The sequence below is a fragment of the Protopterus annectens genome, chromosome 9.part0 (genome assembly GCF_019279795.1).
Source record: "Protopterus annectens isolate FY-2018-M chromosome 9.part0, PAN1.0, whole genome shotgun sequence".
NCBI lineage: Eukaryota > Metazoa > Chordata > Ceratodontiformes > Protopteridae > Protopterus > Protopterus annectens.
The window spans coordinates 1,197,534,147-1,197,546,922 of NC_056743.1; the positions used below are offsets into that span (position 1 = coordinate 1,197,534,147).

At 37.9% G+C, this 12,776-nt stretch overlaps 1 protein-coding gene across 2 annotated transcripts in view; it reads left to right on the forward strand.

Moving 5' to 3' along the window:
* SLC43A1 (solute carrier family 43 member 1) overlaps positions 1-12,776 on the forward strand; it is a 658,072-nt gene that overhangs the window by 161,565 nt on the left and 483,731 nt on the right. For both annotated transcript variants that reach the window (XM_044084117.1, XM_044084118.1), the window contains one exon: positions 5,242-5,452. In XM_044084117.1, the coding sequence (XP_043940052.1) occupies positions 5,242-5,452 (211 nt within the window). The remainder of the gene's footprint in view (positions 1-5,241; positions 5,453-12,776) is intronic.

Consider the following 12,776-nt stretch of genomic DNA (forward strand, 5'->3'; position numbering starts at 1 on the left):
CTGTCATCTGCCACTGTAATCTTCCCATATCCAAAGACATCGTCCTACCACTGTACTCTTCCCATATGCAAAGATGTCATCTGCCACTGTAATCTTCCCATATCCAAAGACATCATCCTACCACTGTACTCTTCCCCTATCAGATCTGTCACTGAATACAATGCCCCCTTTGTTGTGGACAAATCCAGGTATATCACTCAACTAGAAAGGACCCAAAGATTTCTAACCAAGGAAATTAAAGATCTTAAGCCCTTCTACTACCCCAAAGATTAGCACAACTCTGGCTATACTCAGTAGTCTACAGGTTGCTGCAAGGTGGCCTGTGTCTTGCTTTTTGAGCTATGAAAGGCCCAGTCCTATCTGACCTCCTATTTCTAAAACCAGTGACTCTACAACTATCAATACTAAGGACTTAAATCCACACCAACAAAAAAATAAAACTTGCTGGAGAGACAGGTTCCTAGCCTAATGTATTCCTAGCCTATGGAATAACTTACCACTTAGAGATCAGGCTACCTTTAAGGCTAGTCTTGATGGCTGGATGGGTAGAAATAAATTTACCCAGGGTTTCCATGTACAGCTCTGTTCAGTTTGGGAGGTGAGCACTATTAAGTGTTCTACGAATGGTGGCAACAACTTTTAAGTTTGTCTCCTTAAAGGTACATATGGCTAGGCATGTTATGGTCCTTGTGATTGTTTGGCTATTATGTTCCTATGCTCCTGTGTTCTTAGCCATTTGTTTTACTTGCTTAATTAAATGTCTTGGCTATATGTCAGCACATGCACTCATCGTGCACTGCATGTTTTAGTATGGATGTGAGATCTCAACACCTTTATTGAGAAAAAGTTGTTAAAAGACAAACCTCGGAACCACTTGCCCATCCTTATTTGCAATAGAGCTACCAAAACACTGGCTGTCCCTACTAAAGATATATGCTAGATCCATACAGCACTGAATCTGTCTATCCAGGTAATAGAAAAATAGTCAATTGCAAAAAGCAATAACTCATTTTCTTTACAGAAATTAATGTTGTAGTCTACCATAGGATGTTTCCAGCCCCCCCACCACCACCACCACCACCACCAAAAACACTTTGGCATAACCTGTATTTTTTTCAAGATACCACAGTGTATTCTCAGTCAGCTTCAGTTTCAAATGCAGCACCATAACCTGGACACTTTTCAATATCTTCACCTCATATATTACAAATTAAGAATTTCTTCAAACAACTTCAGCAATGACTAGTAGCTGTTGTTTTAAGATTTCCAGCAAAAAATGTTCTCTTGGTTTTCTGGGAAAAAGGTTTTAATCTGTTATATAAAATCACCCTTTGAGTAAGATGTAAATGTTTTCTTTGACTTAGTCACTGAGGTTAACTATACTAAAAATGTTGGTCAGAGCTAAAAAAAAAACAACCATCATTTGTTTACTTTCACAAATACAGACTTACAACTAAACAGCTGTCTACTACATTCACAGTCAACTGTATTAGGGAGTTAATATTTTATTACCATATGACAAAAAATATTCACAATGACAAATATATTTCCTGTGCTAAAGTACAGAAATTTTTACAGCATGCTATAGCACAGATAAGCTAGTATGCCCATTATGGCAGATGTTTAAAAGAATTTCTCTGCACTGCTACCAGGTAGGCCAGTAGCAAACAGGCCAGAAAGATGTGGGTGCCTATATTTTTCCTGATGCAGCACAGGCAAATTGGTAGCCTGAATCGACACTGTACTAAGTGCTTCCTAAAAACTAAATGAGAGGCGACTGGGTAAGGAATAAGAAAGCTTCAAACCTGTCCTAGTGAGATAAATGCTTTTGTTAGCATAGACAGACAGATAATGGGAGTGATTCATGTAGCTCTCTTTTCTATACTACTGGGCAGCCCCAAGTGGTACAGATGTGATTTGCTCTTTACTGCCTAATGCAGTGTACATACCTCAAGTCCCATATATAGCCCTGCCCCATGCATCTGGTAGTGCAGCGGGACTGAAACAGAGAATCAGAGTGCTGGAATGATGTGCTATGCTAAGGATAGGTCTGCATTCCATCTGCAATTCTTAAAAATATTCATTATATTTATTTTATTTATTTATTTAACATTTGTTTACCAGGAAAGCCTGACTTGGAATGAAGCCAATTTTCAGGGGGGGCCCGGGGAGAAACACTCCAGATGTATGTCTTTGTGTAGTTATTTCACACACCACTGAGTTGTTGTGATGTAGCACAACTTGTATACAATGATGGAATCTGATGATATGCAAATCTATCCTTTTCTAATACCATCAATAACTTCAGAAACAGTAATAAACTATCATCTGCTCTTTTCTTAGACCTCTCCAAGGCCTTTGATATGGTGAGCCACATTCAACTCCTCCATACATTAAAAAAACTATCACTCAGCAATTCCACGCTGAAATGGTTCCAATCCTACCTGTCCAATAGGCAACAGGCTGTTCTATGGCAGGGCAAATTATCTACATGCCTACCTGTTACACTTGGAGTTCCCCAAGGATCTATTCTTGGCCCTCTTCTCTTCACCATCTTTGTTAATGACCTGCCCACAATCACGCCCCATGCCACATGCATTCAATATGCAGATGATTCGACTATCATCAGCACTGCCTCCAACCTGGCAGACCTCACTGCTTCAACCCAAGACACCTTCAACCTAATAGAAAAATGGTTCTCAAGTCGACAACTAGTTCTCAACCCCAACAAAACAAAACTACTTACTTTCTCACCCACTAACAAGACTCTTCCCCCCACCTTCTCTATTACATCCTCCAATGGAATCACTATATCACCAGAAGCTCACACAAAGCTATTAGGTGTTACCATTGATAACTCCCTTAAATTTGACACCCATTTCAATCTTACCATCAAAACCGTCAATAAAAAGCTTGGCTCTCTATAAAGTAAAACACTTTCTCACTCCTCACGCTAAAATTACAATTGCCAGCACACACCTACTATCAACTCTTTTCTATGCCTCCCCTCTTTACAAACCTAAACAAGACAACCCTTAACAAACTTGCTTCTTGTTACAATCACATAGCTAGATTTGCCACAAATTCCACCTTTAGAATGCACCACTGCACTAACTTGAAGCAACTAGGGTGGTTAGAGTTTTCCAGCCAACTCCATTTCAACCAACTCAAAATGGCTCACCAGATACTGTATCACCCAGAGAAAACACCAGCTCTGAAAAACATCATTCACCCCTATATTAACCTGCAATCTTTACGCTCCTCCAATAAGATCTTAGCTCAAACTACCAAAGCCAATAATTCTGCTGGGGATTCTCTATTCTCAAACTTTGTAGGTAAAATGTGGAACTCCCTACCGACCATGCTCACCTCAGAACCCTCACTCCTACAATTCAAAAAAAAGCTTAAACCCCATCTCAATACTCTCTGGCAATGTCCCTGTTCCAAACCTGATTAACCACTATCATTTACCCTTCTCTTACCTCACTATCCTTAACCGCTTTTTAACAAGGCACCTCGCCTTTGTAACTGACCTATGTTTTTTTTTTATTTGCTGCTGTTGTTTTTTTTTCCCAAGATGTGATGTATCTTTATATTGTATTTAGAACTCAACTATCTTGTTCATATGTCTGTTATGTACTTGGAGCTTTTCTCCCCGGGCCTCCGCTGAAAATGGACATGTATCCAGTCGGACTCTCCCGGTTAACAAATGTAAAATAAAATAAATAAATAAATGCAGCTGCAAATGACGGTGGGTACTGTTTAAGAACTTAGAAGTATAGCTGACCCTTTCTCTGAATAACAAGCCACCAATGAAAGACTACATCCTGTAGAGTGAAATAGAGAGGATGCATACTCACTACGGTCAAACAGCCTGGCTGTTTGCCATAATGTATCAGTGGCCTCAGTTCTAAGGAGACCTTTATATTGTGAATGCAACAGAGAGATAAAACAGTGGAGGGCTAATCCATATTCTCCATGCTGTACTTCATGAGGTAATGCAAATCACTGCACGTTCCTTACACCATTTCACGTTATGTCATATTGCTGACTTCACTGTCAAGCCACTAACAATATGGTATAGTGCAAACTGTCATAGTGGACTTTTGCAGATTTGTTTTATGCTGTCAGTGTTTTTGTATCCCATCCATAAACTCCAGATGTCTCAATGAATGTAGCTTAAAAAGAACATTGTTATTTACTTATTTATTTTTCATTTCTTTTAATTCTAGATACAAATCCTCAATTGTGAAATGACAACTGTACTTGTGAGACCAATTAGTTGTGATCAGACACAGATAGCAGCACATTGCTAATACAAGTATTTCATGTGTGTGTGTGTGTGTGTGTGTGTGTGTGTGTGTGTGTGTGTGTGTGTATATATATATATATATATATATATATATATATATATATATATATATACACATGTACACGCACATACACACACACACACACACACACACACACACACACACACAGGCACACATGTACACAGACCTAGAATACACACTCTTACAATAAGCATTCATACATAGGTATTCACAAACCCACTCACACATTGTCTTTATATCCCCCACACACACCCAGATATGTAGCCACACAATCTATATATATATATATATATATATATACATATATATATATATATATATATATATATATATATATATATATACATATATATATATATATATATATATATATGTCCAGTGTTAATTAACATGGTCAGGGTACAGATATCCCACTTGCTCTGAGCATACTCCCTCCATTTAAATTCCTAAGTGAGTTCTGCTGCCTAGAGCAATAAGCACTTCTTCATTTTCTAGTGGCGAGTGTCAAATGGTGTGTAGGACTTCATACTATGCAAGTATCCTAAATGAGCAGCTCACCAGGCTGCTTAACATGTCTCATTAGCACAGGTTGCACCCTCCAACAACTACATTTAGATACAGAGCTGAAAGTCTTGCTGCCTTGTAGAATGGAGCTCTGCTTCCCAGCAACAACTGGCTATGGAAATAGCAATAGATTTGTCTAGTATGCAAGCAACTCTGCACAAATTTGTGTACCAGGAAACCTGCATGTGAATCCCAGCTGTACATGCATGATCATGGTCACTGCACTACATTTCATCTTAATGTGGCTTTATTTCATAGACCTAGCCATTTTACAGGTTACGAGTTACACAAGTTACAACCAAACATTTAAAAATGACAAATCCTTGTCTGCTTTTCCTTACAGAGGACAATACTACAAACCAGTCAAGTCACCACCACTTGATCCACACAGCTGATCTCACCACAAACCACACAGACTGGTTAAGCTGCGTAGAGCAGGAAGAGATCTTAAACCTTGGCTTCACTATTGGATCATTCGTACTGAGTGCCACTACTCTTCCCCTTGGAATCCTCATGGATAGGTTTGGGCCAAGACCACTGCGACTTCTTGGAAGGTAAGATGACATCGACAATTGTCCAATTAATGTATGTACATTTACCTGGAGAATAAGTACACTATCATTAACATAGGAAGATCAAACAACACTGCAGATTGCCCTTGTTTCCTGATAATCTTCCGTGGAAACATTTACCAGTGAGATTTTATGTGCATTCTGCTCTTCTGACTAATACTTCCATCTAGAGCTTTGGAATTGCTTGTTGCTGTTTCTATAAGTAAAATCCTTTTATTTTGTACTAATTCTACAAACCCATGCTTGGGGCCATGCTATCAGTAATGGATCCTTCCTCAGCAAGCAGAGATCATCTGTGAAAATAGAATGAGTTTTCATCCAAGAGAACTATGTTCTTTTATCTAATTATGATTTCTTCACAGACAGCTCCCCTATCCTGGGGGAAGAGACCTAGGAGATATGCACACATTCTGCATGGTAAGGTGCTGTGTCACGTCACCACTATCCCAGGCCATCTCTGCTGACATGCAGAGATAAAGCCCAGAGTGTGACTCAAGTGCAGTTCGTGGCTTGGGCACTTGATGGACCTGGGTGGGAGGGAAAGTCAAATAGTGAGGCACATCCTCCTTCCACAACATGGAGGGACACAGCAGTGGAAGATTCTCAGTTGTGGTACTGGGGTCAGGCCAGAAATGATGCTGCAGCAGGTGGGGCAGAAAAAAAAAGAGAAATATGCCACCACCTAGGTGGAGGCATTTCCTTTGCAGCACCATTGTATGGCAACCCAGCTAATATCAGCCTTGCATGTCAGTGGGAACTTATGGCTTAAAGGAAAAACTTCTGCCATGAACAATGCATATGACACTACAGGTATCTGGCTCTTCTCAGCCTGTGAAAAGCATGCTGACCACTTCCCCTTCCGATCCTGCAGAAGCATCCCGATCCAGGGGATAGTAATGGGAGTAGAAGCAGAAGAAATTAGAGGCATGCCCAGCAAGCTGATAGCCAGCCTATAGTACCAGGGAAAACCTTCTCCCAACGCAGAATCAGCAGCATCCATTGCCTTGATGATCTGCTGCATAGCATACATTAAATTATAGTATTATTAGAAGGATTGCAGTAACATCAAAAAAAATATAGATGACATATTGTGTTTCACTTAATAATAGACAACCTTATCCAAAAACTGACCAAACATTTTACATTATGTCTTGAGCTTTTCTGTATAACTAATTGTCCCTGCTTCACTATAAGTAGTTGTAATAATGTTTAATTTATTATACCCTGATGTAGTGTGATGTGGATGTCAGGCAATTGTGATTTTATGTCACAGTCAGTGCTCTTGCCTTTTTGATGTAATTTTATAAAAAAATAAGAACGACAAGAGGAACATTTAATGTGGTCCCCCCCCCCCCTCTCGCTCTCTCTCTCTCCACTTGCTAATAGAGGGAATAGTGATTGCCTACTTTTAAACTGTACAGGATAAAAATGCAAAACTCCAGAACAATTACAACTCCACTCCAAAGGAGTACAGAGATGGAGGCTGCTGGCACAATGAACAGTGACATTTTTGACCTATTGCAGCAAATTCAACAACAATTGGCTGCACATACAGTTCAAATTCAGACTTTAACAGAGAAACAAGGAAATAATGATGTGTTTGGTAGCCTTGGCTACCCTTTAACTCAGCCAACTCCAGCTGCTAGTGGCTCCTATGGGGCTGAAAGACAGCAGGGCAATTTGCCAGGTGAAATGTCCATTAGCACTGAAGAGTCGAACGGCGGTTTGATGGGACCTTCAAAATGGAAGGACAGCACTTTTACCTTTAGTGGTGAAAAAAGATCGGGGAACTGCTTTCCAGCTGAGAGTACCTCTGTCATGGACAAACTTAAGGTATTTGAAAAGAACTTGTTAATTCATAAAAAGTTGCAATTAGAAATATCTTATTTGCAAAAAAAACATTGAAATGGAAATGGTCCCATGTGGCGGAGATTATGGAAATACCTTAATGGGGCCGAGGGTAATGTGGAGTTATTAAATGAATTTCATTGCCTATTCGACAATACTGGTTTGCAAATGATGAGGCTTATGGTTAAATACAATATTCAGGCAGCAGAAAAAGCAGTGAAAGATTTGGAAGATTTGAACCAATCCATCACAAAAGATATTCGGTTTATTGAAAATAAAACCCTATACAACAATGACTTTTCAAATGTGACAGCAGCTTGTAACCTTATTTTTGCACGAAAAACTAATAAAATCGAAAGAGATATGCATGAGTATGCAAATCAAAGGGTGTATCCAATGTCAGCAGGAAGTATCAGCATCGAAGAGGATAAGACCAATCAGGGAGCGGATTCAGCTGAACGAGTGACGTATAATGTGTGAGGTCATAAAGAGAACAGGCACCACTCACATTCTCTTTTAAATGAGGTGAATGTTAGGTGGTCAGAAAGACTGAGGGGAAAGGAGCAGCAGCCGTGTTTTTTACTGAGAAACCAGTGGGATTATGACGAGCAGGTGGCATGGCCGAAAACCACAAAAACAAAAGGAGCAAGAGCCGACAGCGGAAGACCTAATGGACCTGGCTTTGGAATTACTTAATTCCATATGTACCGTGTCCATTAATGACTATGGGTTTGCTTTCACCATTCATCGTTCGGTAATTAATGAAAGCTCGTATTTCAGTGAGGTTGTGACTGATGTAAGGGAGGTAGATGTGAGTCCGTCCAATATTTTAAGTGACACTGGTGTGGATGAATTTGACTCAACTTCAGTGTTTACTGAAACTTTTAAAGAGGACGATGGGGTTAACCTTGAAAATGCTTCTGTGGCTGATAATAGCATTTTCGACATGCAAAGGAGGAATCTGGTTGATTTGGGCAAAGTTGTTGAACCTTGTGTAATATACAACAGATCTAATGATTTCAAAGAATACAATTATTCTACAAAATGTATAGAAATTGAACATGTAAATGTTTTAGCTAAAGGTTTTACGTTTGTGCCTTTCAGAAGGGCAAAGGTGGATAGCACGATGCGTGATTTAAAAAGTTATACTAGGAAATTAAATTTTAAGGTTTGGTTTAACTCACAAGATGGTGGGTTGAGAAAGGATGGATGTTTGAGGAGACCCAGTATGTTTAATCTGCCTTTAAATAATGTTATTAGATTGTTTGAAAATAAATGTGAAAAAGACATAAGAAAAGTTTTATTAGGAAAGCCTGAGCAGGTTTTAACAAATTTAACACCCACTGAGGAGAGTTTACTTTTTGATCTGGCACATGATGTTGATATCCATTTGCTGAAACTAGATAAAGGCAATGGCATGGTCATTATAAACAAGTCTGATTATTTGGATGGGATCAACAGTTTGTTGCTAGATAGTTCATATGTTGAAAGTTCCCTTAATGAGATACATGTCATGTACAAGAACATCGACTTATTAATTGATGATGTTATATCAGGGTCAAATTAATGAGGAGGAGCACGCATACATGGTCAACAAGTACCCAATGGTACCTAACATATTTGGAATTCCCAAAATCCACAAAGGGCTTAGGAATCCACAGTTTAGGCCTATTGTGGATGGAAAACATTCAAAAAACAGTTTCATCAGTAAATTTCTTGATCAAAAATTACAGGTTGGTTTAAGAACATTCTCTTATATATGTAAAGATTCTTGGGAATTCCTTGATAAAGTGGATTGAATCAAATTCAACGAAAACAACATCCTGGTTACAATAGACATTGTAAGTCTTTTTACTGTGATAGCGCATGATGATGGGTTGTCATGGTTAGAAACCCAGTTATTCAGTACTGGTGTATATGATCAGGACACCATTAATGTATGCGGCACACTCATGGAAGTAGTGCTTTCAAATAATTATTTGTGCTTTGAGGGTCAGTATTATAGGCAAAGAACAGGGGTTGCTATGGGTGCTGCATGTGCCCCCATCTTTGCCAATTATATTATGTCATACTGGGAGCAACATTTTGTGTTTCAGAGTGTATTTAAACCAAATATTATTTTTTACACAAAATGTTTGGGCGATTTGTTCATTTTATGGAAAGGCACAGAGGTGGTGCTTGAGTATTTTTACACCTACATTAACGATACAGTTAATTTTCTGAAATTTACACACCAACACAGTAGGAAAAGCATTGTGTACTTGGATGTTGAGTTATTTATTACAGAAAGGAATGTTTTAGAATCAAGAATTCATTGGAAACAAACATTCTCCAACTCTTATTTGGAGTTTACAAGTGCGCACCCTTTATTCCAAAAAAAGTCCATAGTCAAAGTACAATTGGTTAGAACAGCTCAGATGATCAGTTCACATGCAATATTTAGTGAAGAAGTAAGGTTTATTTTGAACATGTTTAAAGGAAGGGGATATCCAGAGACCCTACTAGAGAAGATGGGTCAGGAAGTTTTGGACACGCAAAAAAATGGTCTCTACAAACCAATTTTAGTTTTTGGAAAGGATGGTAATAGTGTGGTGGATGTAAAATTGGACTCTAATAGTAGTCTAGGTTTTATTATTTGCTTTAACCAAGATGTGCACAAGATACTGGACATTATTTACAATAATTGGGACATTTTGCAATTTGATGCTAATACAGCCCAAAAAGTGGATGGTGGGCCAAAAGTTGTCTATAAAAGAGATAGGTCCTTCAAAGATATGTTTGAGGGGACAAAGATAGATAGTATTTTTGGTTCAAACAGAACAAAAGGGAATTTTAAATGTTGACATTGTAATTTTTGCCCTCATATTTTGGAGACTGGAGACAAATTTGTGTTAAATGGAAAAACCCTGAGGATTCATGGACATTATAACTGTAGTACCACTAACGTGGTTTATCTGGCTAAGTGCTTAATGTGTCCTGTCTTTTATGTGGGAAAAACTGTTAGATCATTTAAGAATAAGATAGGGGAACATCTATTGGATATCAAACATTGGAAGCAAACTAATGCACTTGAAAGACAGATCCATCAACAGGGTGACCACATCTTTAAATTCTTAGTGATACAGCATTTAACTAATGACCCACAGGGGAGATGTTTAGATGTCCATTTGGATATTTGTGAATTGAGCTGGCAGCTTAGGCTTGATGCCGCAAATTTTCCTGGATTAAATGAGGCTATTAGTATTTCAAGTGTTCTGAAATTAAGACATATATTAGGTTAGACATTAGGGTTAACATTTGTTTCCAATGTTATTTTTAATTGACACAATTCATTGTCTCCATTTATGATAATTCTCTATAAAACATCCACTTTACATCTGGTGTTTTACATATGTATCAACTCACTGTTTTAATTTTTTACATTTGTAATATGGTATCTTATTGGTGTTTAATTTCAGGTGTATTCAGGTCAACATACTACTAAATTTTTTTTTAGCTAGGTGTCAGACCAAAGTTTTGATTATTCTTGTGTTTTATTTGGATTTCTGTTGATTTGCATTTAATTTTTGTTTTACTTGAATCTATTGTTATTGATGAGGGACTTTAATGTTGTATATCTCTTTAACTTTTAATTGGAGCCCTATTAGGGGATTATTATTTAAGGCTGGGTTTTTTTACTATGTGTGTATTCGTGATTTTGTTCTGAGGAAGTCCCCTATTATTGAGGGAAGAAAGTGCTTAACATTGTCTGCTGTCTACAATTGAATAAAACTGTGTGGTTATAGCTTTTCCGGTGGCTGGCTGTCCATTCCTGTGAATTGTTCTCTACTTTTAAACTGTCAGTGGCAAGAAACCTTAGTTTGCCTTTTCCAATAATGTTTATTTTTGTTAGTGTTATTTGTTACACAGCATTATGGAATATTTTAATGCTGTACTTGAAAGAGTAGCTGAATGACTTAATGACTGATTGATTGTTTGATTGATTGACTGATTGATGTTCGTATACAGAACTATATTTCCAAACCACAGTTTCTAGCTGGAATATGAAGCTGGTAATCTGTAACTAACAGCTTACACCAAGCTGGCAGTCTCTACTTGATATTGCACTCTTTAACAGATTTGTTGTTGGCACTTTAGCTGGAATTGGTAACCTAATTAGTAAATGTCTTGCTATCCCATCCCTTCTCAATGAGTTGCCTCAGCCAAAGACTGTCTTTATAACGTAATAGATGCTGTCACGAATATTTAAGGAATCAACATGAATTTTCAAAGAAAGACACCCTGCCATCTAAAGGAACAGAATGCAAAATTAAATACAAGCAGAAAGCCAAAAGAAAACACATAATTGTTTACATGTTTTTGTTAGAACTGGATTAAAGGGAAGGAAACGAAGTCTGTTTTGAGGAAAAAAAAATATTAAAATATGGAAAAAGCTCTCCTTTGAAATACATTGGAATATTAACCTTGAACCAGTTAATAATCAATGTGTTTGTTGCCCAAGCTTAAAACTGTAATTGCAGCCTGTAGCTGAGGTGAGAAGCTTGTCATCTGTGATTTTTAACATACATTTATTACCTTGTTGCTGTAATCGCTGCTATACCTAACTACTCTGTTTTCTCAAGGTAGGAAACATGAGATGCACTTTTTCTTCATTTAGTGAAATTGCACCAAAGTGGTTTGCAGAGAAACTGAAGAAATAGGTTTAGGCAGGAAACAGGACAGAGTAATATTTAAATTGTATTTTCTTTAAGTGCCATACTCTTCGGTTGGACAAAAGGTGAAAATCCATGTGAAATTAAGTAAAAATTGTCATGTGAACAGAGGTGAATTGTTCTTTAATGATTTTGTTTGACTAGTCCTTGGCAAACCAAAGCCTGTTCTTCGACCCAGGTTACTGGTGCAGTGAAAATCAGCACTGTTACTGTGCTTGTCAAAAGATAGCCTTAAATATTATCTAAAAGTACCTGGAAATGGAACTGTCTTCATTTCCAGCAAACTGTTTGTGAGCAGTTAGATAAGAACCTGACGTCACTCTATGATTCTCTGTCATACAGCTACATTAATCTGGTCTTTGCAAGATCTAGATGTGACTAAAACTGCAATATCTGCAAGATACTTCACAAAAGAAATATTATAATAAAGGTTATGGGTTCTAAAACCACACCAGATGTTTGGATTTGTGTGCCGATTCTGGCAGCATAGTGCTGTACTGGGTGGGACACTCCTGATGTGTTGTCCTTCAGAGCAGGCTTTAAATTAAGGTCTTATCTGCACAAACTGTTAGCAACACATGAGGGTATTAAAAATCATACAGCAGGTGTTAAAAAGCACTAGGACTTTTATTAATATGTTCAAAATGAACTTAGAAGATGTATTGAAAGACAAATTACTTTATTCGGTAGTTCAGACAAAGTCTTGTACAATGTCATCCATCCCTTTTGGATAGTTATGTAGATGA